This window comes from Peromyscus leucopus, chromosome 9, assembly GCF_004664715.2.
Source record: "Peromyscus leucopus breed LL Stock chromosome 9, UCI_PerLeu_2.1, whole genome shotgun sequence".
NCBI classification, from domain to species: domain Eukaryota; kingdom Metazoa; phylum Chordata; class Mammalia; order Rodentia; family Cricetidae; genus Peromyscus; species Peromyscus leucopus.
Genome location: NC_051070.1, coordinates 55295402 through 55320982, shown reverse-complemented (window position 1 = coordinate 55320982; position 25581 = coordinate 55295402). Strand labels below are relative to the sequence as shown.

At 39.6% G+C, this 25581-nt stretch overlaps 1 protein-coding gene across 3 annotated transcripts in view; it reads left to right on the top strand.

The window, feature by feature from the left end:
- The window catches only part of Kctd9 (potassium channel tetramerization domain containing 9), a 31357-nt gene extending 6679 nt beyond the window's left edge, over positions 1-24678 (top strand). Inside the window, exons 2-12 of one of the 3 annotated variants that reach the window (XM_028883193.2) lie at positions 3503-3624; positions 5811-5854; positions 8697-8793; positions 9362-9420; positions 9612-9740; positions 15398-15465; positions 15558-15653; positions 16336-16485; positions 19749-19854; positions 20519-20652; positions 22797-24678. In XM_028883193.2, the coding sequence (XP_028739026.1) occupies positions 3503-3624; positions 5811-5854; positions 8697-8793; positions 9362-9420; positions 9612-9740; positions 15398-15465; positions 15558-15653; positions 16336-16485; positions 19749-19854; positions 20519-20652; positions 22797-22913 (1122 nt within the window). In that variant the 3' untranslated portion in view covers positions 22914-24678. Of the gene's footprint in view, positions 1-3502; positions 3625-5810; positions 5855-8696; positions 8794-9235; positions 9421-9611; positions 9741-15397; positions 15466-15557; positions 15654-16335; positions 16486-19748; positions 19855-20518; positions 20653-22796 lie in introns of those variants that run through there. The other 2 variants (XM_028883195.2, XM_037208439.1) reach the window with 2 other exon arrangements.
- The last annotated feature ends 903 nt before the right edge of the window (positions 24679-25581 follow it).

Here is a 25581-nt window from a genome sequence, read left to right as displayed (position 1 = left end):
ATTTTCAATTTTTAATAGTGTCCTTGACTTCAAGAGTAGTTAGACCATTTTATTTTAGGAGTAAAATCATTTTCACTTTTGAACTCTATTAAAATTGAAGGTAGAGTGAAGTGAGTTCTCCATTTCAGGTTTAAATTATTATTGGTGCTTTGGTTAGATAAATCAGTATGCATAATTTAACCATTTTGTATTAATAGTATTGTTATATAAAATGTGAGAATATTAGACATATTTTAAAGGCATATCCAGGTTTAATTAATAAAACTTAAACATCAGGTTACAATTTGAAAATGGTGTTTAAAGGCAAATTAAAATTAGCCATTCTCATAGAGTTACAGCAGTCACTTCCTCAGCTATCAGGTAGCTTGATGTACACAGAAAAGGTGTGACCTAGTTTAAAACCCTGAAAACAATGACATTTCACTCAATATTCAAGAAATATTTGGGACTTACCATGAAGCAAGTAATGTAATATTTAGCCTAGTAGAGTCTTCCATTTCAAATGCAGAACTCATTTTCTTAATTTCAAAGATTAGGGTGACACTTATTTTATTTTTTAATCTAGAGAAGTTTCGTAGAAGGTTAGAAAATAATTGGTGTAGCATCTAGAAAGATTGATCTGAGTTTGAAGCCTGCCTGGGCTACCTAGTAAATTTCAAGCCACCCTGAATTACAGAATGAGAACCTGTTTCAGACAAACAAAAAGAAAGGGAAGAAAAAGGAAGAAGAAAGAGAAAATAATTGATGAAATAATAAATTATGTTGCTGCTGTGTTCATATGTTGATACTCAAAAGTTGAACTCAATTTATACCTTGATTCCTTAGTTTTCCAGCCAACATAAAAGTACCAATCAGGTTTTGAGCATCTTGTGAATAGGCTTTACCAGTCAGTTTGTGGGGGTTTATCTGTCGTATGTTCAAAGTTGACTTCATGGGAAGTTGAAAACAGGGAACTTGTTATCTTGATTACTTTTTTATTGCTGTGATTAGCCACTATGACCAAGGTAACTTATAAAGGAAGATATTTATTTGGGGCTTACAGTTCTAGAGGGTTAGAGTTTATGACCTTCATGGCAGAGAACATGGCAGCAGGCAGGCAGGCAGGCATAGTGCTAGGGCAGTAGCTCAGAGCTTACATCTTGAGATGCACTCAAGAGACAGAGAGAAGCACACTACGAATGGCATGACTTTCAAAATCTCAAAGGCCACCCCTGGTGACTCACCTTCTCCAACAAGGTCACAGCTCCCAGTCCCTCTCCTACAGTTCCACTGACTGGAAACTAAGCATGCAAGCATATGAGACTAGAGGGCTACTTTCATCCAAACCACCAGAGCTGGCTGTGACCCACCTTTCACGTAGTTACTACAGGTTGGTGTTTTCTGGTAAAATAGGTGTTTCAGCATTGTTTGCTTTTACCCTGCTGCTTAGAACAGCAGTGTCCAGTAGAACTGTGATTGTAGAAAGTTTACATCTGTGCGGTTGAATATGGGAGCATGAGCTTGTGGGGCAGCTGAGTGTTGGACATACGAGTAGTCCAGCTAATGAACTGCCTTTTTAAAACTTTTAATTAAGCAGGGCTGGAGAGATAGATGGCTCAGTGGTTAAGAGCACTAGCTGTTCTTTCAGAGGCCCTGAGTTCAATTCCCAGCAGCCACAGTAGCTCACAATCATCTATAACTAGTCTCATGGGAGCAGATGACCTCTTCTACTGTACAGATAGATGTACATGCAGACAAAGCATCCATAAATAAAATAAATAAATCTTATTTAAAAAACTTTTAATTATGCTTACTGAATTAAAATTTAAATATCCTCATGTTGTCAGTATGGCGCTGGAGTGTGGTGAGTGGCCTTCTATTCATTAGAAAACAACCAGGGCAAAGGAAAACCCAATTCAATCAGATGGAAGTGGACAGCAGTTTAATTTGATTGATTTGGAAAAATAAGTCACATAAAATCTTAATGTCACACATTTAAGTTAGGAGCTTACTTTAAGTAGACGTGTTCTGTCTTGTATTCATTTTATAGTATGCCAACAGAAATGAAAGAACTATGGAGAGAACATTGACGTCAGGGCAAGGAGGGGATGCCAGGCAAAAGAAAACCATGCAGAATCCTAGCTCTGTAAGGCTGAGGATGAGGCTTGCAGCTCCGGGGAGGAGGTGCTCTTCCTCTCCTAGCCATTTTGCATGCTGTGGTTGTTTTTGTCCTTCTGCATTGCAGTTGTGGTTTTTATTTCTAATGTTCAGAGACCCTGGTGACAATGCTGCCATTAGGGATTATCTCAGCCACTGGGAAGCCAATTAGAGCTGACCAGAGCATGTATGGACCGTTCTTAGCCCCCTGCTAATGCAGCTGCATGCATCATTATGTATTAGACCCTGCCTGATGCATTGCAGGACACATCAGCTTATTATACAACCCAGCAGTATTGTATTCAGAATGCTAGATGCTAAAAACTGGATTTCATAAAAGTATAGTTTTTGAAAAATTAATGAGATGAGGAGTTGTTACTTTCTCTATGATAGTTGATGTAGTGAATAATATACTAAACAGCAGAAAAACATTCCTAAAAACGGGCCATTCCATCAAATGAATAATAGTAATAATAATAGAAGAACAACATAATAAGGACTTAAGGTGCTTAGGCACTTTGCTAAGCTGGAGGCGTCAACTTATTTCCTCATAAAACTGAGGTAGACACCACGTTTTTTCGTTACCAGTTAAATCAACAAAGCATAGGGTTTGTCACAAGTTGACAGATAGAAAATGCTAATCTAAATTTAAGTCCCAGTCTATCTTCAGAATTAGTGTTGAACGGTAAGATTCTAGAGTAGTTTTGGTTGGCCACAATTTCATCATCATCGAAAACAGATTCTTCTCTCATACAATACATTCCAACCAGTTTCCCCTCCCTCCCCTCCTTCCTGTTCTCTCCCACCTTCCCCCTCTCCCAAATCAACTCCCTTCAGAAAGGAGCAGGCCTCCAACGGGCAACAACCAAACAGGATAAAACAAGATACAGTAAGACAAGGCGAAAGCCCTCATATCGAGGCTGGACAAGGCAAGCCAATAGGAGGAAGAGAATCCCAAGAGCAGGCAAGACTCAGAGACACCTGCTCCCACAGTTAGGAGACTCACAAAAACACCAGGCTAACAGCCATAACATATGTGCAGAGGACCTGGTGCAGACCCTTGAGGCACCATGCTTACCACTTGAGTCTCTATGAGCCCGTATGAACCCTGCTTAGTGGATTTGGTGGGCCGTGTGTCTTCCATTCCCTCTGACTCTACAGTCTTTCCTCCCTCTCTTTGTTGGGGTTCTTAGTCTCTCATTTTGAGTTTCTACAGGAGGAGGCACAAAGTAACTATGTACAGGCAGTGCTCAGAATCTCCATGATCTTTTGATGTTTTAATCTCTATGTAGTGTGATGGTCTGTAATGTTGTCAGTGATGACATTCATTGTATATGTTGTTCAAATCAATCTGCTGTGTTCACAGGTGGTTGCTGTATATGGAACTTTGTCTGATTTGCTTTCAGTGGCCAGCAGTAAACTCGGCATAAAAGCCACCAGTGTATATAATGGGAAAGGTGGACTGATTGATGATATTGCTTTGATCAGGTAAGCTTCCCCTTTTTTAAACTGTCAATAGTGTACTGTTGGCTTCTTACTCTCATGCTGTTTTACTTATGCAATAGTTTCATTGCTGTTAAGAAAGCTGGGTTTTGCCGGGCAGTTGTCTGGAATTAGCTGTTTGAAATTTAAATCTCTTGGATTCAAGGTCTGTTGATCAGATAGAAAACCCTTAGTATACTGATAGTCTGCATTGTTCATATATGGCACTAAGAATTTCTTCTTCATAGTAATTTAAAGTTTTAAAAATCTCTTAGGTGCATTTGTTTATTGTTAAACTAACTTTTAAAAATTATAAACATCACAAGGAACTGATGCTGACTACTAAAATTCTAACTGGGGGTAACACTAGGGGTCATCTGTGGTATTGCTTTTTTAAAGCTGCTTTTTGTTTTTCTAGTATCTCAGGTAGATTATCACTTGAAATAGGTGTCAGGTTCGCTCCACTCCACAAAGGAGGAGACAGCTTTGGGGAAGGGGAGTCATTTAGCACGGGTTGATAAAGGAGACACTCTAGGTAGAGACCACACCAGCAATGGGATTGCTTTGCTTGAGTTATCTCATTTGGTTGGCAAAGCATGAGTTTTTTTAATTGATGGTGTGAAGACTATGATGCTTTAAATGATACTGTATGTGAAGATGAATCTACATACGAATTCCAGGGCAGTATAATAGACTTCCTTTGAAAGTAATTGGTTCTAGTCTCTTCATTTTAAACAAGGAAACTGAGCACCTGAGATGTGAAGGGGCTTTATCCAGGTCATAATTTAGAGGTTGCTCTTTGTTTGTGAGGAAAAACTTCCATACTAATCTAGAAACATTAACTGGCAAAGTGAGCAAGTAGAAAATACAAATTGAAATGCGAATCTAAATAACTTAAAATTTCTTAGTTTTTTTCTTTATCTCAGTTTCCATGGATAATTGGCCAACATCATTGCATGTTATATGTCATCTTAATTTTCATTTATAAATTCTATTCCCAAGAAAGACCCGATGTATTTCTATGTTGATCCATCAAATGACCCCTGTAAGACAGAAGGATGTGACTGTGACAGAAATATACAAGGCTTGCACAGTGTTTTCTGGCTCACAGTAGTGTCCCTGGTCATTGAGTTATACTAATGGTGTAAAGGGGGTCAAGGAAGAGACTACACAGCTAATCCAAGAGGGTGGGTGATCTGAAATATTTAAACATAGTCAAGGTCGATGTGTAGTATGAGTAGGTGTTTATAACAGAGTTGCTTAGGGTTTCATTTTTCCAGGATTTAATATGACAGTTTATTTAATTCCTAAAGTACTCAGCTGCTAATTATTTGAGAAAGCATTTAAGTGATTTATTTAGGAGTAAAGAATTAAAATAAAAACAAACATTGCCTTGACTTCAGTCATGTCTTTTGAACATAAAATAGTACATTCTTCAATTAATATAAGGCCACATTCACAAAATTTGATAGTGAGTTTTGTCTTTTTCCATTCAAAAATACTTTGATATACAGGATCGATTGTAGCAGGAATCTTAGATGGTCTTATTAATAAAATCAAACCTGAGGCCAGTTATTGGGGTGAACTCTGGAAGATCAGAGAGACAGAACAAGCCACAGCTAACATCACCTGGCCAACTTCTCAGCTAGTCTTGTTTCCTCAGACTGGAAGCTTCTGTGTCCTCATCCCAATGGCTCTCAGCTGAACTGCTGCTCGAAAGCCTGAAGCTTAACCAGCTAAAAGCTTAACCAGCCAAGTAATTCTAGTTTCTGGTCCTCACACATTATATACCTTTCTGCTTTCTACCACCACTCCCTGGGATTAAAAGCATGAGTCATCATGCTTGGCTGTATCCTTAAACACATGGATTTCTGCCTCTGGAATGCTAGGATTAAAGGCCTGTGCTACCACTGCCTATCCTCTAAGTTTAATATTGTGGCTGTTCTGTTTCTGACCCCAGATAGTTTTTTAGGGTGCATAATATTTTGGGGAACACAATACCACCACAATCGATCGTGTTCCAATTTTAGTATAGTCAGGGTTAACCAGAGCATTGCAAACAGTTTTCTTATAGCTAGGTTGGTAACAAAGCCTCTTCCCTGTATAATTCTGAGGAATAGTTCAGATAGTCATCAGCTAATTCATGTGCTTCTAGATTTTGATTGTGGCTTTTTAACTTTTGGTTTTCCCAGGGATGATGATGTGTTGTTTGTGTGTGAAGGAGAACCATTTATTGGTAAGTGACTTGGATATATCCCAGTTTTATTTGCCACACTAAAAAAACACGAGATAGTAAGTACTTACAAGAAGCTATGTGTCTTAACATGGAAAAAATTATGATGATCAAACTCAGATCTTCACATTCTTTTTATTCTTCACTCTGTTTATGTCAAATTACATTTAGAATTTGAATTATAATTATATTCTAGTACATGTATTTCTTCTTTTACATGCTTTTAAGATTTTCTAGATTTGTGCATTTGTAACCTATGACATGATAAAGTAATTTTGATTTTAGAAACAGCTGTTTAAAAATTGTCTTTGATAGTGGTTACTAGAACTTCTCTTAGTATATTCCTTACTTGTAACGATGTATTCCTTGCATAGTGTTTGACAGTCCTTTACTGCTGATCAGATCTTAACAATGAAAACATGACCTGGCTTCAGCCATTATCCTTTCATATGGAAGAAAGCTCATATAGTTGAGTATCTCAAAAGAAAAGACCTAATACATAAGTAAACAAATATTCTTTAACAATGCTTTTCCATGAATGTATGGTTAAGTGTTTTTACATCACAGTCATTTTATTTGATGAGTAAAGGGGATTCCTAGAGGCTTTGTTTTAGGTAGTAGCCACATTAAAAATAACTGTGCTGGGCATGGTGGTGGCTTACCTTCCATCCAGCAGTTAGGAAGCAGAGGCAGGTGCATCTCTGTGAGTTCAAGGCCAGCTGAGGCTACATTGTGATGAGATTCCTGTCTCAAAAGAAACAACCACAAAATAAACATGTAGCCTCTCTGTCTCCATCTTAAACTGTGAGCAAATCTTTTCACCAGCATCCTATATCCATTGGCCTGACAGGAAGTGGTTACTTGATTGATTCATTGCATACTAGCAATAAAAAGTCACTCATCAAGTAATAAATCGTTAGACTGGGGTTTAGTTCAGTGATATAGCCAGTGTCTGCTATGTATGGAGGCCTGAGTTCAATCCCCTAAAGCCAGAAAAAAAAAGTAAAAAAAAAAAAAAAATTCTACTAGGATTTTTGTTTATTCTTGTGACTTTTTTTTAACTTTATTTATTCTTTGTATCTTTCACATCATGCATCTCAATCCCATTCATTTTCCCGTCCCTTCAAATCACCCTCTGCCCTTGCAACCCCCTCACCAAAATAAAAACTTAAGAGAAAACAAGAAAAGAGAAAAGGAAAAATGTTGTCATGGAAGCTGCAGTGTGACACAGTGAGTCACACAGTAAGCCCCTTTGTCCAGTTATCTTTACTTGCCAGTGGTCATTGCAAAGAGTCATTGGTCTGGTTCGAGGCCTCTGGTTTCTACCACACTATTGATGCTGGGCCCTCACTGGGACTCCCCTTGGATATCCTGTTGTTGTCCTGTGTTGGAGATTCTGCAGCTGTGGGTCTGCAGGACCGCCCCCCTCCTGAGACTTCTTAAACTTAAGAATATTTGATAGGTTTTTATTCTATGCATATATCGCTGCCCCAAGTGTCTCATCTGCTAATGACAACCTATTTGTCTCTAAACTTACCCTTGTTAGTCTTTATGGTTTCTTCATTCTCTAGTGTAGCAGGTATTCATCTTCCTCTTTTTGTCACAGACTTGAAACACTATGGTTTTGACTTGATGTCATGTTCAAGATGCAGTCTGGTTTGTAATTGTTAAAAGACCTTTTGATGATTAGAGTATATAAGTAGCTAGAGATAAAATTTAATTGTTATGCTATATAATATATGCTATAAAGTTTATCATATATTATAAGATGGTATGTTTATGTCATGTAATATGATCTAAAATGTCTCATGGGTTCATACTAAATCTTTCAGGATATATCCAGGAGTAGAAGGTTTTTACTTACCCTCTTCTGTCTTGACTTTGTGTCCTTTCTTCCATATCAGTAACCCTGATTTCCAAAAACATAGAGTGATGGAATTGCAATATCATGTTATTGTTCATCTACTCCATCCCACTCAAAAACCACGTAAAAATTTCAGAGGAATAATCATAATTTTCAATACCAATAGGATCTGCCAACAGCTTAACTTTTTTTTTGTATAGCCTCTTGCCTTCTTTTTGTTAAAAATGGTTATATTTCCATATTGTCAGAAGGTACATCCATTGTATACTGTCTTTTCTTCCTAAGCTGTATTGACATTTCCTTCTCCAAGGATACTTAATGCTTGCCTTCAGTGCTTATATCATTCTCTCCAGTGCTTGACTGTCTGAAACTTAACTCGAGTAGATTCTTCTCAGAGTCTTTGAGATCAGTTTGCCCCAGCATCTTGCACACTGTAACAGTTTATGGCTCTGTACTTGAAAATCAGATGTTGAATCACTTCAAAGTTTATCAAATTACAAACTTTAAATATATACATTTATATCAGTTTTACAATAAAGCCTTTGAAAAAATTGTTGATCCACACTTTCCTTATTTGGGGTATTTGTACTGACATAAAGTGTGGCATCAAAAAAATCTGGTCTTAGCTGGGCATGTTGGTGCACGCCTTTAATCCCAGCATTGGGAGGCAGAGGCAGGCAGCTCTGTGAGTTCGAGGCCAGTGTGGTCTACAGACTAAGTTCTAGGACAGTCAGGGCAACACAGAGAAACCCTGTCTTGAAAAACAAAACAATCTGGTCTTAGGTGACTATACTTCTTCATCATCAAAGGACATTTCTTCCCTTAGTCAAGCAGTTTAGTAAGCTTTTTCTTTGGTTGCATTGTTGTGGCTGTGGTACTTTGATAGATTCTTATGGGGCTTTGCTTTGAGAAATTACTTCATTGTCTTTCCAGAATCTTTGATCTTAATAGTTCTGTTATTTTTTTACATGTCATCTTTAGATCCTCAGACAGATTCTAAACCACCTGGAGGATTACTAGGATCCCACACAGACTGGTTAACATTAAATGTAGGAGGGCGATACTTTACAACAACAAGGTAGGTGTGTGTGTGTGTGTGTGTGTGTGTGTGTGTGTGTGTGTATGTCTTAAAAGGCACAACAGTGAAGTGACTATGTACTGTTTTCTTCAATTTCCTTACAAGATTTTCAAATGCTTCTTAAGAATATTATGTGATGTGAAACTATTTTAAGAAAGTTTTTTAAGAAAAAAATTAAATGAAGTTATCCTTTCATTTGAGAGAAAGCATAAGTAAAGCATCAATTCAGCTTTAAAATTTGCTTTTTAGTAATAAATATGGATTGCACATAGAAATTAGCAGTATTTCTAGAAACAACTTAAATCCATCAGATGATATGAGAATATTGTGATAAAATGTCTTGCTAGTATTTAAATGGAAAGATACTAATGCTGCATTGAATCAAAGGAATTGCCAGGTTAGAAGAGATTTTGGCAACTTACTGCACATTTTTGTCTCCCAGCGTATCCTACCAGGTTGTAGCATGCATCTCTTTGAGAGAACAGCTGAACTCAAGTATACTCTTGACTTAAATATGTTTGTTTATAAAGACACATGGAGAAATCAATTTTTTTCCCTGAATTCTTAGGAGCACTTTAGTGAATAAAGAGCCCGACAGTATGCTGGCGCACATGTTCAAGGACAAAGGTGAGTAAGCATGTTCTCACTTTTCTTGTGGCCCTTTTTATCTGAGCTGACTTCATAACTATGGGGTAGAGTAAAATAATTTTTATAGGAGTAAAGATTTGATGGCATAAAATGTGATTTTTTTTTTCCTTCCACAAATTCTGACTATTTTTATTTATGGGGGGAATTTCTTCATTAAAATGGTATCACAGGTGTCTGGGGAAATAAGCAAGATCATAGAGGAGCTTTCTTAATTGACCGAAGTCCTGAGTACTTTGAACCCATTTTGAACTATTTGCGTCATGGACAGCTCATTGTGAACGATGGCATTAACTTATTGGGTAAGTTTTTCACATGTGTGTGAGTACTGTAAGTGTGGAAGTGTAGGTGTCAGTACAGATAGGCAGTCTTTCTGACTGGTTGCCTTTGCTTGTATTCCTATGTCTAGCCCATACCTTTTTTATTTGGATTCTAAGTTAACTTAAATTCTATCACAAGGGGCTTTTATAGGGTTGTGTTAGTTCTGTGAATTAAATGGGACTTATTATTATATTGAGTATTGTGGTCAAAAGGAAAGACAAAGCTTTTGAATCTTAACTATAGTAATGTTTCAGTTTTGCAATTTGTTAGAAAATTAACTTGGGGCAAGTTTCTTTGAGACCCTTTTGAAAAATGCATATTAAGATTCTCTCATCCTGCTGGGTGACGGTGGCACACGCCTTTAATCCTAGCACTCGGGAGGCAGAGCCAGGTGGATCTCTGAGTTCAAGGCCAGCCTGGGCTTCAGAGTGAGATCCAGGAAAGGAGCAAAGCTGTACAGAGAAACCCTGTCTCAAAAAACCAAAAAAAAAAAAAAAAAAAAAAAGATTCTCTCATCCCTACCTTCACCACAGGATTTTTATGAAGGTTCATGGAGGTTCATCATGATCCACATGAAACACAATGATTTCTATGTAATGCATATAGAAATTAGCAGTCTTGGAATTTCTAGAGACAGTAGTGATTATGTATTTGAGAGCTTGCAGGTTTCTGCATTAGTTGGCTTTGTATTACTAAAACAAAATGCATGAGGTATCTAAGTTATAAAGAGAAGATTTATTAACTCACAGTTCTGGAGGTCAAGGCTGAGTTCAGGTAGACTTGACAAGCCCAGCATCTGGTGAGGGCAGCAGATGGTGGCTTAGCATGATAGAGCACACAACGGTCACATCTTGATTCTGAATAGAGAGACTTGGGTCCCACAATCCCTTTTGAGGGTATGGCTCCAGTGAGTTAAGGACCTGCCATCAGGCCCCTTTTATGGGTCTATACCATTGACGGATACTAATACCAAAGGGCCAGGCCTTTACCTATGCATCTTTGGGGAACATTCATCTTCCAAACCAGAGCACTCTCCAAATGAATAAATTTGGCTTGTGTCAGTACTTCTGGTATTGTGGGCAGCATGGCAGTTTGTGGGCCATATGATTGCTCATCTGTATGGTTATTTCTGCATACCTGTGGCTAAATATCTGGAGACAATGTGTTATGGGTTGAGTGTGAGGTGTCCCCTACAGGCTTGTGTTCAAACACTTGGTGCCTATGTGGTTGGTGGTGCTGATTTAGGAGGCTGTGGAATCTTAGGGATGCATAGTCTAGCTAGTGAACTTAGGCAGGCCATTAGGGCTTGCATGTGAAAGTTCTACTCAGCTCTTTCCTGTCTGCTACTGAGATATAACCAAGTCACACTGCACATGGACCCGGCTGCTCCAGTCCTGTAAGCTGCCTTGCGCTCTCTACATGACGGATTGTATCCTAGAAAACATTGAGTCCAAGTAAGTCTCTCCTCCCCTTAGGTTGCTCTGTCTAGTCTTTGAACACAACCACAACAGAGATGACTAGTAAATGAGGCTCCCAGTCTCCCAGGGTTAGGTCTGGAGTGCTCAGTTCCATGTGGTTTGGGAGAACACAGTGACAGCAGGGGCATATGCTACAAGACGTTCTTAAGTCTCATGGCAGACAGGAAGTAGAGGGTGAGGAGGGCTGCAGACCAGGTCTCCTTTCAAGCTATACCCCATTTTCTAGGTTTTCAGAACCTCCCCAAATGCTAACACCAACAGCAGACCAATTCACTCCATATTTAAGCCATAACATTCTGCCCTGGGTCCCCAAACACTTATTGCTATCTCATAATGTGAAATTCATTGTCCAACTTCCCATAGTCTTATCAGTTGCAACATTGTTCAGAAGCTCAACTCTGGGGTCCCTACTGAGTCTCAAAGCAATCTCTTAGTTGTAAGCCCCTGAAAAATCAGAACTAAAATTGCATCCTTTCAAGATATAATGGCACAGAATAAACAGCCCTATGTTCAAAGAGAAGAATTAAAGCATAAAAAAGAGGAATTGGTTACTCTCCTGTCGTTGTGATAGTGACTGAGGCAGTTCAGAGAAGGAAGCAAAAGTTGATTTGGGTTTATAGTTCCAGAGGGAGAGTCCATCATGGCTCATGGCAGGAAGACATGGCAGCAGGCAGCTGGAACAGGAAGCTGAGATCTTCAACCACAAACCTGAAGCAGAGAGCTCACAGGAAAGGAGGCCAGCCTATACGCTCTCAAAGCCTTCCCCCAGCAAGGCTCCATCTTCTAAAGGCTCCAGTCTCTCCAACCAGCACCACCAGCTGGGGACCACTTGTTCAAATTCTTGAGCCTATGGGTCGTCTCCCATAAACATTTCTCATTTAAACGCAGGACCAACTGAGCAAGGCAGACATTAAATCCTTTAGCTCCGTGTCTGGCAGCATCTAGGGCATATACTGTGAACTCCCAAAGGTTTAAGTGCCCTCTACTGTACCTGGCCCTTTGTTTTGCCCATGGCCTCTCTTCCTGGGCTGGCTTTGCTCACCTCTGGCAGCTTTCCTTGGCAGACAGTTCCGTGTTCCTGGTACCTCTAACTGCCTGCTTTTGAAATCTGGACAGAAACCTCAGACCCTAGAATCTGTGCATTTTATATTCATGCAGAAATAGTTATGTCTGCTGCTGCTGCTTCAAATATTAGCTGGGGCCCCTTAGACCAGTGGTTCTCAACCTGTGGGTCACAACCCCCTTAGGGGGTCAAGGGATCCTTTCATAGGGGTTGCCTAAGACCATCTATATATCAGGTATTTACATTATGATTCATAACAGTAGCAAAATTATAGTTATGAAGTAACAACGAAAATAATTTTATGGTTGGGGGGTGGTCAGCACAACATGAGAAACTGTATTAAATGGTTGAAGCCTTAGGAAGGTTGAGAACGCTGCCCTAGACTAACGGCGTGGAGTGGGTACTGAGTGCCTGCACAGCTGGACCTGAAAAACACTTTGCTAACTGTACTGTCTCCTCAAAGCAAAGTTTTTCAAATGAAGTCAGACCTTCATGTCCTTGATCCTGTGGTGGGTAAGTCAGTTCTGAGATGTCCACTATCAAAGTACTGATCTCTTTGAGATGGTGCTAATCTCTTTATCAAGCTGCCCTCCTCATCTACAAAGTTATATGCATTCTTTTTCTGGCCAAAATACTTGTCTTTCAAGTTTCCCTTTTCTGTTTTATGCTTCCAGTTCTCAGTGGAAGCCAGGCTGAGTAGCCAGCTGCCAGGGATGAAGACTGGATACTTTACTGTCCTGAAATTCCCTCCACCAGGCTAATTAGTCCATTATTTTTAAACAGCCTCACTCAAATGCCTGGGTCACAGACAGAATATAGAAATTCTTTGCCGGAACATAATATGAATGACTTATATTCTAATCCCAGTAGAGTGCTAAGTCTCGTGAACCAGGTTTCACTGTCTACATTCCTACTGGTCTGGTCTTTTGAGTTTCCAACAATATTGCTTATTAGACTCCATTTACAGAAGTTTTAGTGTTTTCTACCCTGCTTTTTCAAATATTCAGTTTCTCCCTACAAACTAGTTTCAAAAGCTTAGATCCTCATGGTCAGTAGTTGTCACACCAGTCACGCCACTTTCTCTGATACCATTGTTCATGTCTGTGAGTGAAGAACGCTCCTGGATACATCTTATACATCATTTTTAATAAGTATAGTTTCCACCCAAACATTTTTATTTTGCTCCCAGGTTCCCCCAAGTCATCTAATACTTTGAAAATAATCTACAGTAATCTTGCTGAGACTGAAGTGGAGCTAGAGTTCCAGTCCAGGTGTTACTGGTGCGAGTGAAAAATAGACTGGACATCCTTTCAGTTGTCTGAGTGTGGGGTTTTTGTGTGTTTCTGGAGGTTTTAATTCTAAACCTAATTAGAAAGGAAGCCATACCACATTCCCCAAGAGGGACTGGCTCATGCAGAAGGTCTTGGTGAACTGAGAGTGAGGCCCAAGAGAGCCTCTTTATTCTAGGTTTTTATAAAGATTGATACTTGCACTGCCTCTTGGGAGGGATGCAGAGAAGGAGCCCTGAAACTGGGCAGGGAACATGTGACCCCATCATTGTGCACCTGAGGCTGGGCAGGAAACACATGACCCCATAAGTGTCTGCCTAAGGCTGGATGGGGAACACATGACTCCATGGGTGTCTGCCTAAGGCTGGACAGGGAACACATGACTCCTTGAATGTGTACCTAAGGCTGGGCAGGGGACACGTGACCCCATGAGTGAGTGTGAGGCTGGACAGGGACCATGTGACTCCATGAGTGTGCACCTGAGGCTGGACAGGGGACACATGCCAGGTTGCTTGTGTGTGTGTGAGCTTTGCTCCTCAGTTGTATGACTGGAAGTGGAGATTGGCTTTCCCAGAAGAGATTCTTCCTCCCATATAACTGCTTGGCCGTTCTTACTGTTTTAGAACTGAAGGGAGGATTGTGTCTGTTGGCTTTTGTAATTTCTGAGTGAGTTTAGCCAACAGCAACAGTCCACATTTGAACATAGAGCTAACCTGTACTCCAGGGAGAAGAGTCTTCTAAAGTGCATGCAGATATGTGCCTATGTAACCATGCCTAGCAAAGTGTGTGATACATAAAATCCCCTTTACCATTTAGAAAGAAGAAATGTAAGGGACTGAATTACATTTTTGAGTTATTTTGTGAATTTGACTTAAACTGTTACTCATTTTTATCATTTTCTGACTCATTAAGATATTCATAGCAAACCTAATCAGATTATTCACTCCATTAATAAAGTAGATGAATTGTTAAGATTAAATAAACTGTTTTTAATTTGACTCACAATAAAATCACTAAATTGATATTAGGAGTATATAGTGTTAAGATTTTTTTGCTAATGGCCTACTTAACTACCAAAAGAATCTAGAAATATTACAAGCTTTTGTTTTAATTTATTAGTTTTCTATTTTTTCTTTTGTGGAAATACGTGTTGTTTTTTTCCCTCAGAGTCTCACTGTGTAACCCAGACTGACTGGAAAACTCTGTGTCCCAGACGATCCCCTAACCTTGGATCCTCCTGCCTCTGTATCCCAAGTGATGAGATTATATCTAAATCTGCCTCAGAAAAACCTGCTTTCAAAATCTTTTTCAACATTCTGTAGGAGCATTCTGAACCACAACTACTTGTTGCTATTAATAGACCAAGCTTCTACTCTTTAACTAGGGAGACAGCTCAGCCAGTAAGTGTTAGCCTTGTAAGTGTCAGGACCCGAGTGTGATTAACTGGAGTGGGTTAAGGGCCACTCAAGAAGTTGGGCATGGCGGCCTGAGCTTGTAATCCCAGGGAGAGCTGAGACAGAAGGGAGGATCTTTGGAAGCTCACTGCAGAGCTATCCCAGCCTGCCTGGTGAAGTTCCAGGAAATGAGAGGTGTTCCCTCAAACAGAAGGTGGTCAGCACCTGAGGGAGGACGCTTCAGGCTGTCCTTTGCTTTTCACCCACGTGTACACACTAGCACACATATACATAAAGAAGCAAATAAGCCTGCTGTGGAATCTCTACACTGTTGTGAGAGCTCAACAGAAAAATGTCATGTAAATATCAAAATGAATTGTTCTGTGTGAAAGTCACTGTTTTGTATTTTGATAGGTGTACTAGAAGAAGCCAGGTTTTTTGGTATTGACTCACTGATTGAACACCTAGAAGTGGCCATAAAGGTAAGACATTTTTAAATCTTGATCAGAATTACACTTGTCCTAAATGACCCTATGACCCCCATTGATTTTTTTTTTTTAATATCTTTTTCAAGAATTCCCAACCACCAGAGGATCATTCACCAATATCCCGAAAGGAATTTGTTCGATTTCTGCTGGCCACTCCAACCAAGTCAGAGCTGCGCTGCCAGGTGCCTGAAGCAGACCGTTCACTACATGGCCTATTCATATCTGAAAATCTAAGAGCAGTTCCATGGTCCTGAGTGTCTTTTTGTTTTTTGTTTTTTTGTTTTTTTTTATGCAAGATGCAGTCTTTGATTTAATTTTAAAGTGGCTAGTGCAGAGGAGATGGAACAGCCTTTTTTACTATCTGATTGTGCTCTGTGTAGTTCTTGAGTAACATGGAAATTGCAGCCGTTTTTTAAGTTTATGTGCACAGTTACTGTGTGTGTGACTGGTCAGTGGCAGAAACTTGGTGTCTTACAGCATTACAGATTTTGAAGATACTACAGTATGCATCTTTTCCCCCTTAAATAAGAAGATTGGATTTTAGAATTAGTAAAATGATTGTCATCCAGTTTATCACAATAATGGCTATCAGCAGGTATGTGACAGACTGTGGTCCCTCTTTAGGATGTCCACCTTTCAATGTAGTGTAGCCAGCTCTGTCCTAATATGTGGAGAGAAAACTTCTTTTATGAGAACCCATAAAAGCCACAGATGTCATGTACGCTCAGTTCCATTTGCTTATGCTGATAATAAACTCCAAGTGACAGCCAATGGCTTCTGAAAATTTCAGTGCTTAGTTACAGTAATTAAATTCAGTTCACACAGACAGTTCCAACATCATGACAGTCTGCTTTTTCATTCCAGGGCCTAAACTTCAGTGGTGCTGATCTTTCCCGTTTGGACCTTCGATACATAAACTTCAAAATGGCCAATTTAAGCCGCTGCAACCTCGCACACGCAAATCTCTGCTGTGCTAATCTTGAACGAGCTGATCTTTCTGGATCAGTGCTCGACGTAAGAATCGTTCTTTAGTCATAGGAAAACGAAAATTTACTGTTGAGCATTCTGAAAAGCAGGACTTGCGTGTTTCTTACAGTGTGTTTCATTCAACACAGATAATTGACCGTGTGGCTGACACTGAGTGGGGGGCTCTAAAAGTGGAATGGGTTAGTTTTATTCATATCCTTTGCAAAACATAGACCTAAAAAGTTAAATCCTGAAATGAGGTTTTAAGCTCCCCAGAGTAGTAGGCTAAATTTGTCAGAACTTATACTATTTGCCAACTTATATGTAAAGCCAGAAAGAACGTGAAATCCATTGAACCTCATTTGTGAATAGGAAAGATGATGACTAGAAGTATCTGGAGGAGGGGTCTGAAGTGGGTGTGGTAGACATTCTGGAAGTCAGCATCTCCATGGTGCTCTTCCTTTCTCTACACATAGGTGAGAATATGTTGTGTCTATCTGTTTATGCATATGTATGTATGTAGTAGTTACCTGGGGGATTCTGGGATTAGAGGATATATACAGAGCCAGTAACAAATTAAGTTCTTTATGTCAGGGCTCTAGTCTGTTTTATTAAGTAAGCACCAGGTATAGCATTTTGCTTTTGATAGTTAATTATATTTTTGTTTTATTGGTTAGCTCAGCCTATTTACCACAACTTCTATATCAAATCTAATTTTAAAAAAAAAACAGCCAGTACACATTTTAGATACTGCTACTTTCTCTGTTCTGCCTCAGGCTGAATGATCCAGTTTCCAAATAGGCAAAAGACATAGACTAACAGCATAAAGACAAGTTTGAAGGATTTAGCCTTCATTGAAATTTTGGAAGACTGCTTGGTTTGGGTAGGGTCAGAAAAAGATAAAGACAGATTTAGTCATTTAAAAACAACTGTTTTTCAGATCTATTTAATTAAGGTGTTCTTGTGAACTAAGCCATAATGTCATCTGTATACTAGGACTCAAGAACTTCATTCTCCCTTCCTTAAATAGTGGATATGAAGGCCAGTATATATTTCTGACAAAGTGAAATCCCTTATATAGGAATATGTGTTAATAACTGCTAATAAAATTGGCTTATATTGAGGAGGAGTGCTGAGTTGTAAGCTATGAGGGTCAAAGCTAACTTCTCATTGCCTTTGGTATTTGAAATGGCCGTTGATTAATAGCCATGAAGATTACAATATCCACAAAACATGGTGTGTGCTAAATATTCTGCCACAAAGGGTGCCCCTATGGCTCCCACCTATTGCTGAACTTCTCACCCAGTTTATAATTTTGCTTCTTTTCATCATAGCCCTGAACCTTTGTGGAGAAATCCTTCACTTTGACTGTAAAACCAAAGGTGGTCCCTGTTGCCATCCTGTTGAGGAGTCCATTCCTCGAAGCATGCCTAGGGTGTTTCTTCTGCATGCTTTGCCAGCTTTTGACTTACCTGGCTGCATAGAGGCAGATGAGTCACCGCTTGTCTCCACCGTATATTCCCAGTACAGCCTTATGGACTGGTGGGAACGTAGAGTGCCAAGAGCTGGAATGCTTGCTTAGTCCTACCTTCTTTTGTAGGCTGGTAATCTGTAGCCTAGAGGCTTGTCAGAGGCCAGCAGCCAGTTATTAGAGTGGGAACTAGAATCTAAAGTGTCTTTTCTTTGTATTTGTCTTTCTTTTAAAAGGACTGTTTCATTTGGAAAACACAAAATGTTTATAAACATTTAATAATGGAGTGAATCTCCATTTTATCTTCGTCCGTTAGCCTCAGCAAACACTAGCATGAAGTCAACTTTCTTTTATTTGTACCTTATCACAGAATATTTTTACATAGCACATTACTTCAATATGTATGTATGTATGTTCAAAATATATAGGTTTTTATCTCAAAGATAAATGTCATTTAAGAAATACAATATTATTATATATTATTTTTAAATTTCAACAGTAAATAACCTAACTGGTTTAATCAAAAACATTGGCTCTCTTGGTAATGCAAGATAGTTCTTCTGACTATGGTGCTGGTGTTATTAGTTGAATTGCATATTCTCAGAAATGACAACCTGCTCCACATTGATGAGGAGAAGGTGAAGTGCTTTGCATGGTGTAAAGATTGGAAATTTTACTACAGTTTCTCCTATATTTTTTTCTCCATGAGATCCCAGAGCCCAGCCCTGGATGTAGACTGGGAAATCGGGGTGAAGCTCACGTGTCTTATTCAGGAGTATTAATAGAGGGAAAAAGCAGAAAGAGTGACGTTCATTTGTTTATGGCACCTTCCTGTCTTGTTAGATTTTCAGGTCCATACATCTAGTCATCCTTTGGTTATTTTGATCTCTTAATGTCCGTATTATATCATCTACCTTGTCAGACCTTCTGTACTTCCTCATTAGGGCCCAGGCATGGAAAGATGGGAGTAAGCAAGTATTTGTCACTGGCTGTCAGTGGAATGACCTCTCTTGTCTATTTTTACTAGAAGTGACTGTAAGATGAGTAAAATTGCACCTATAAACCAAAGATCTTCCTTAATAAGTATGGTTATAACTTGTTGTAGACAAAAACAATTATCATATATATTCTACACTGTAATTTTAACACACTCAGCTTCTGTTTTGATCGTCACAATTGTGAAGAAGTATATTAATGTCAGTTTTACAGAGACACTTATCATTTTAATCAATACCTACCTCATAGAGTTCAGGCCTTGAAAGCAACGACTTAAAACTCATGAATTTTCTAACTTTCTGCTCTCCTCATGCATTGTGCTCAGGGTTGGCAATGCCATGTAGCAGTGGGTGATACAGAAAGACTCCAGAAACAGATGGTTCGTGTTGTGCAGATAAATGATGAGGCTAATGGTGCCATTAATGTCCTGGCCTCTGAAGTAATGGGACATCAAGATTTTTTGTTTTCTTTCATGGTTAGGAAAGGAAATTCCATCTCCTGAGTTTATGTCCTCCTTATTTCACTTACATTTTGAACATTATTTTGTGATATCTAAGGCTATTTATAAAGACAGAAAAGCGGCTGTTATAGTTTAGATTGCATAGCTTCTTTATTGGAACTCATGTTCTATGCAAAGTGGACATGCTATTGTTAATTTCTTTTAATATAGTTCTTTCAAAAGTTCTCAGTTCTTACTGGATTTCATTAACAGCATCTTCAGGATAAAAAGAAAGTAACTAATTGCAGATGTGTTGACTTGGGCCTTTCCTATTAATTTCTTTCTTATTGCTTGCACAGATGTTATCAAGTTTAACCCTTACAGCCGGGACTCTTGTGTTCACAGTGTGCAAATCTCCAGGGCGTCAAGATGCTCTGCTCAAACGCAGAAGGCGCATCCCTGAGGCTATGTAATTTCGAGGATCCTTCCGGTCTTAAAGCCAACTTAGAGGGTAAGAGCCTTTGTGCCTGTTCTTGCCTGGACGGAAACCATTAAGTAAAAGTAGTTGTTAGAGGTAAAACAGGAAGGCTGTGGGCGGAGCTTCCTCTGAGGTCAGAACTGGAGAGTCACTTAACTTTGGTACCAGTTATAAGCTAGTCAGCACCCAGGACACAGGAAATAATGCCACAGATGTTTAGTTGAGAAGTTAAGTATTAACCTCTGAACTTTCAAAGAGAATAAAATATTCTTATGTTGACAAAAATGAAGAATTTCAGTTTACCCTGTAGTGTTGTGTCAGGTTTTAATACTTCATTAGTGTTTTGTTGTTTGTGAATTGGGCACTTTATTTACTTGGATTTAGGTGGCATGATACTTGTGTGTCTCCCTGATCATGAATTTACAGAGGCATATTACAGAAGTGCTAATTATCAAAAGACAGTGTTGATTTTTCCCATATGAAGTATTGTTCAAACATTTTATTTTATGCCATAAGAAAATAAATCACTAACATTGAAATCTATATTGCAAGTTGGTTAAAAGACAGATTTCAAGTTTATTTCCAAACTTGTGGGGTCTCATCTCATTCCCCTCCCTTAAATTGTCTTGTATTTTTGCTTCAAGTGGTTAACTGTAAATGTTTTTAGGTTAAACTCCCCCAAACTTGCTTCTTGCAGGTGCTAATCTGAAAGGCGTGGATATGGAAGGAAGTCAGATGACAGGAATAAACCTTCGAGTTGCCACCTTAAAAAACGCAAAACTGAAGAACTGTAATCTCAGAGGGGCAACTTTGGCAGGAACCGACTTGGAGGTGAGGCTCCAGTCTCTGACAGTTTTAAGGAGGAGCATTACTGGTGGACTCATGCAAGCTTACTGACATTGTAAGCAGAGTAGTTGGCTGTGACGCTCACTTAGCATGGCAGTGGGGCTGGAAGGTTATTCCCCTTTCAATTGATTTTTTCTGAAGGTGGACATGGAGACTCATCCCTGTAATCCCAGCTGAAGTGGGAGGATTGGAATTTGGAGTCTAGACTGGACTAAACAGTGAGACCCTGCACCCCTCTTCCCCTCCAAGAAATGGGGTAGCGGGGAGTCATTTGCTTGTGGAATGACTTTGAGTTCCAGAGTTAGATCTGATTTGGTATCTAAGTTACAGGTACCAGCTCCAGATGCAGAGGGAGACTAATGCGGTGGTCAGTCAGCATTGATTTCATTTATCTCTGTTTTCTTGGATCTTGCTCAAGATATACTACATTTTTCATAAATTTTAATTCCAAACAGAATTTAATGGGCCAGATTATTTTTTAAACTACTTGAGAAATGTAAATCATTTCCAGGATTAAGATAGGTTCAGAAAAAAGCCCATTTTAACCTGGCATCATGTTCAGTTTGAATCTCAGCTTGAGATTTTTTATTTTGTTTATTATTTTTCATAAGACCTATATTCTGTGTGTTCTTGATTTATAGGTTAGGTAGCTTGTTTGTTTGCATATAAGAACTCGTATAGCTTGAGCTATATGTGATTTTCTTTTCTCAGCCCCACAAGTACTAGAATCATAGGTGTGTACCTCCATACCTGGCTCAGTGGCTGCTGTCTACCTAGTGCTGTCAGATGCTGTTTCCTGCACTGAAGGGTGTGTTGTGTATCTGTGCTGTTAAATACAGTGGCCACGTAACCACTTAGTTGTTGGACATTTGAACTTGGTACCACTGAAACACTCTTCTAAAGAAAATGACTTCATTTTAATTCATTTAAACTTAAATAGCTACATGTTTCTGGTGGCTGTGTGTTGCTAGAGTTTTCCTGCCTTGCCCACAGTTAAGACAAATGTCTGTCACCCGCCAGTCCCACAGCCGCTCAGACGCAACCAAGTAAACACAGAGACTTATATTGCATACAAACTGTATGGCCGTGGCAGGCTTCTTGCTAACTGTTCTTATAGCTTAAATTAATCCATTTCCATAAATCTATACCTTGCCACGTGGCTGGTGGCTTACTGGCGTCTTCACATGCTGCTGGTCATGGCGGCGGCTGGCCTTCCCCTTCCCAGAATTCTCCTCTCTCCTTGTCCCACCTACTTCCTGCCTGGCCACTGGCCAATCAGTGTTTCATTTATTGACCCATCAGAGCAACACATTTGACATACAGACCATCCCACAGCAGCTGTGTTCTGTTGAACAACATGACATGTGGTACAGATAGAATTGTATATGAAAATTTAGATTACTGTAGACTTCTTGATTTGTTTTGTTTTAGCCTTGATCTCTTGATGGTTCTTAGGATCAGAGCAGCAAATTCCTTTAATTGCAAAAGGAACTGGCTTTGCACCATTAGTATAGTCCTTTCAGTTCTTTTTTGTTTATATTTATGAGTGTTTTGCCTGCTACATATGCTATATGCATACCTGATGCCCATGGTGGTCAGAAGAGGCCATTCAATGGATCCCTTGGAACTTAAGTTGCAGATCATTGTGAGCTGCCATGAATACTGGGAAAAGCATTTAACTGGGGGCTTGCTTACACTTTCAGAGGCTTAGTCCATTATCATCATGGTAGGAAGCATGGTGGCAGGCAGGCATGCTCCTGGAAAAGTAGCTGAGAACTACATCCTGATCCATAAGCAGAGGGTTGGGGGAGGGAGGGGGAGCGAGTATGCACCTGGCATGGGCTTTTGAAATCTCAAAATCCATCCCTGGTGACACACTTACTCCAACAGGGCCACACCTCCCAATCCTCCTAATCCTTTCAAACAGCTCTTCTCCCTGGTGACTAAGCATTCAAACATTTGAGCCTATGGGGACCATTCCTATTCAGACCACCACAGTGCATTAGTAGAAATGTTTCAAAAATGGAATACTTGGAAATATTGTTCTACCATGTCCAGAAATAACTTTATGGGGAACCAAGTTCCATCCTAAATCACTTGAGCTCCATGAGTCTTGTTTTGCCTTACAGAACTGTGATTTGTCGGGGTGTGACCTCCAGGAAGCCAACCTGAGAGGTTCCAACGTGAAGGGTGCCATATTTGAAGAGATGCTGACACCATTACATATGTCCCAGAGTGTCAGATGAGAGCGGCAAGAGCTGGAGGAAGAGGTCCCTGATGAAAAGCTGTTCTCATTTTCTTTCTCCATCCATCGAGTTGTCCAGAGGAGATACCATTGTAAGGGAATTTGCGGCAAATGCCTGTTCCCAGAGGTGCATAAGGGGAAACGATTGAGTGTCCCCGCATTGTGACTGTGACAGAAGAACACTCTGTTTATAGATGTAGGGAAGTAGATCATGCTGCTGCATTTCCAGTGGAGGTGGGGCATTTGTCTGGTTTCTGACCAGGAGTAGTATCTATTATATTTGCTTTTATATAGGCATTGTGTGGAAGTACCATCTTGGTTTAAGATGCATTTGAGAATTTTAATTTATGAAAAGCACAATATATGCAAATATATTTATTGAACACCTAGATGCAGTAAGGATGTTTAAATTGTTAAACGTCTTGAAAACTGAAGAGTTGTTCAGGTTTATAAATAGCTTTAGTGATGCCTTCCCTCTTCAGATCCCTATCATCATGCAAGTGTGGTGAGGGTAAGACTCCCTATGGCTCTTTCCTGATTCATTTCTGTAATGTTTACTTTTTAAGAAAAAAAAAAACAAAACCAGTAGCTAAACTTGAGTCATATTCTGTCCTCAAATTTTGAGACAGGATGGAAGGAAAGACCTCATAAATCATTCTGCAGGAGGAGGACGGATCCACCAGTTGCTGCAGCTGGGCATGCTGCAGCTGTGCATGCCGCAGCTGTGCATGCCTCAGCTTAGGGCGAGTTCCATTCTGCACCAGATTAGGCTGCTCTGTCCATTCCCTAGTCGAGTTCTCATGCTCAGTTATCGCAAGCATAGGAAGATACTTCTGAACCAAAACACCGAGCTGTATCCTCAGCACAGTTCATGTAGTGCCAAGTAGTTTATACAGGACCAGCTTAAAATAGATGTTCAATCTAAAGCCACTGCAGTTGGGGCTATAAAGTATGAGTAAATCCTGCAGAGTCCCCTATGAGAAGGCAATATCAGATAATTACAGCTAAAATCCTACAGTGGGGACTAAGGAATTCTAAACTGATGGTCTGATTGTAGCCACCAAAAAAATTGATGACTAAAAATTAAGCATTTGACTAGTATAAGCAGCATTATCAATCAGTTGGTAACTGTGGCTCTTAATTAAATTTTTTTTTCCTGTTGTCTTGTTTGTAAGTGAAATTTTAGTCCAGTTTTCTTGTGCAACAACAGCAGTAGGGCCTTCTTAGTGGGTGTCCCGTGTCCTTATGTGTTTTCTAAGAGCAGGGATAGAAGCTGTGTCCAAATGGGTTCTAAAGCCTACAGACTGGTCAGCTTGAGGTAGTGAATCATCACAGGTGACCTTGTCTCCTTCAGGAGAGTGGCATGTCTTCATTATTCTGTAGCTTATTCTTCTATCTACATATGCAAAGCTTTCCTTCACAGTAAAGGGCTCACATGCACAGTGGGAGGAGAGTGCTCCTTTACAGGGAAAGGAAAGCAACTTTGAAAATGAATTATTTTCTTTGCATTATTATTTTTACCAAGACAGAGAAGTATTGTATTGAGAGATACCTATTTTCATAATCAATATGTGCCTAAATTATATTTAACTCATTTCACTGCACTCTATTTTCAATAATTATAGACTGTGTTCATTCACTGAATGGTCCTCTGCAGACAGACCTGAGACTGCAGAAGCAGCTGAAAGATGTACACACAGTATGCTTGGGAACTGCAGGGTTCGGATCTGATGTAAACTGCATTAATAAACGGTGTGGAACGCTGACAGGCTGTTTCTGCTCTTGCTTTTGAAAGTCAACATTTTCTCCATTTCACACAGTTATTCATGATGGTGCCATGCAGGAGCCAACTGCATAGTGCCCTTAATGGATTAGTTCTGTTGGACGAGCCATTAAAGCAAATTCACTTCATGGTTTCCTGATCCTCTTTTCAGAGACTACCATGCTACAGCGCTTTTGGTTTTACACTAAGGAAGGTATCCAGTGGTTCGTGTTGCTCTGGAGCTGATGAATAGCACTGTCCATTTCCTGTATTGAGCAAGAAATAGGGTTTTGCCTGACATCAAGGAAAGACTCCTGAGAAAGGGAAGGACTCCAAACAGTACAACTTGTGTTATCCTTAGCAGTGATCAAGTGTGGATATAGGTTAAACTAGAGACTTGTGGGAGGGCCGCAGAAAGGTCCTCAGGCAACCCAGTTAGATGATTTCCACTGATAAGATTCACGTCTCCACTTCAGTAACTGTCTAAGGCAGGATGTGCCGGACTCTGGTACGGTCAAGTTCCTCAGCAACCATTTGAAGGGATTTAGAGTGAGAAATGTAAAGTCATTATGATAGCTTTCTCTATTAATCAAGACCTATTTTCTCCAGTTCATTTTATGAATGTTATTTATGTCATAAACCCGCTCCAAGTCACCTTTAAATCATCTTTTATATATGAAAAATTCTAGAATGATACTAAATTCCCCCAAGGAAGTAGTATCTTTAAAATGAAAAGCGTCAAACTACAAAGAAAAGTGGTTTCATTATTTCAGGATAAAGCATGTTCCCCAAGGCTTCATTCTCAGACCTCTCACTGCCTGGCTTAGTGGTGTGAGCTACAGTTAAGCCCCACAGTCCTCCTGCTGAGATTTTACATTAGGGCAAGAAAGAGGTTGTTCACCTGTCA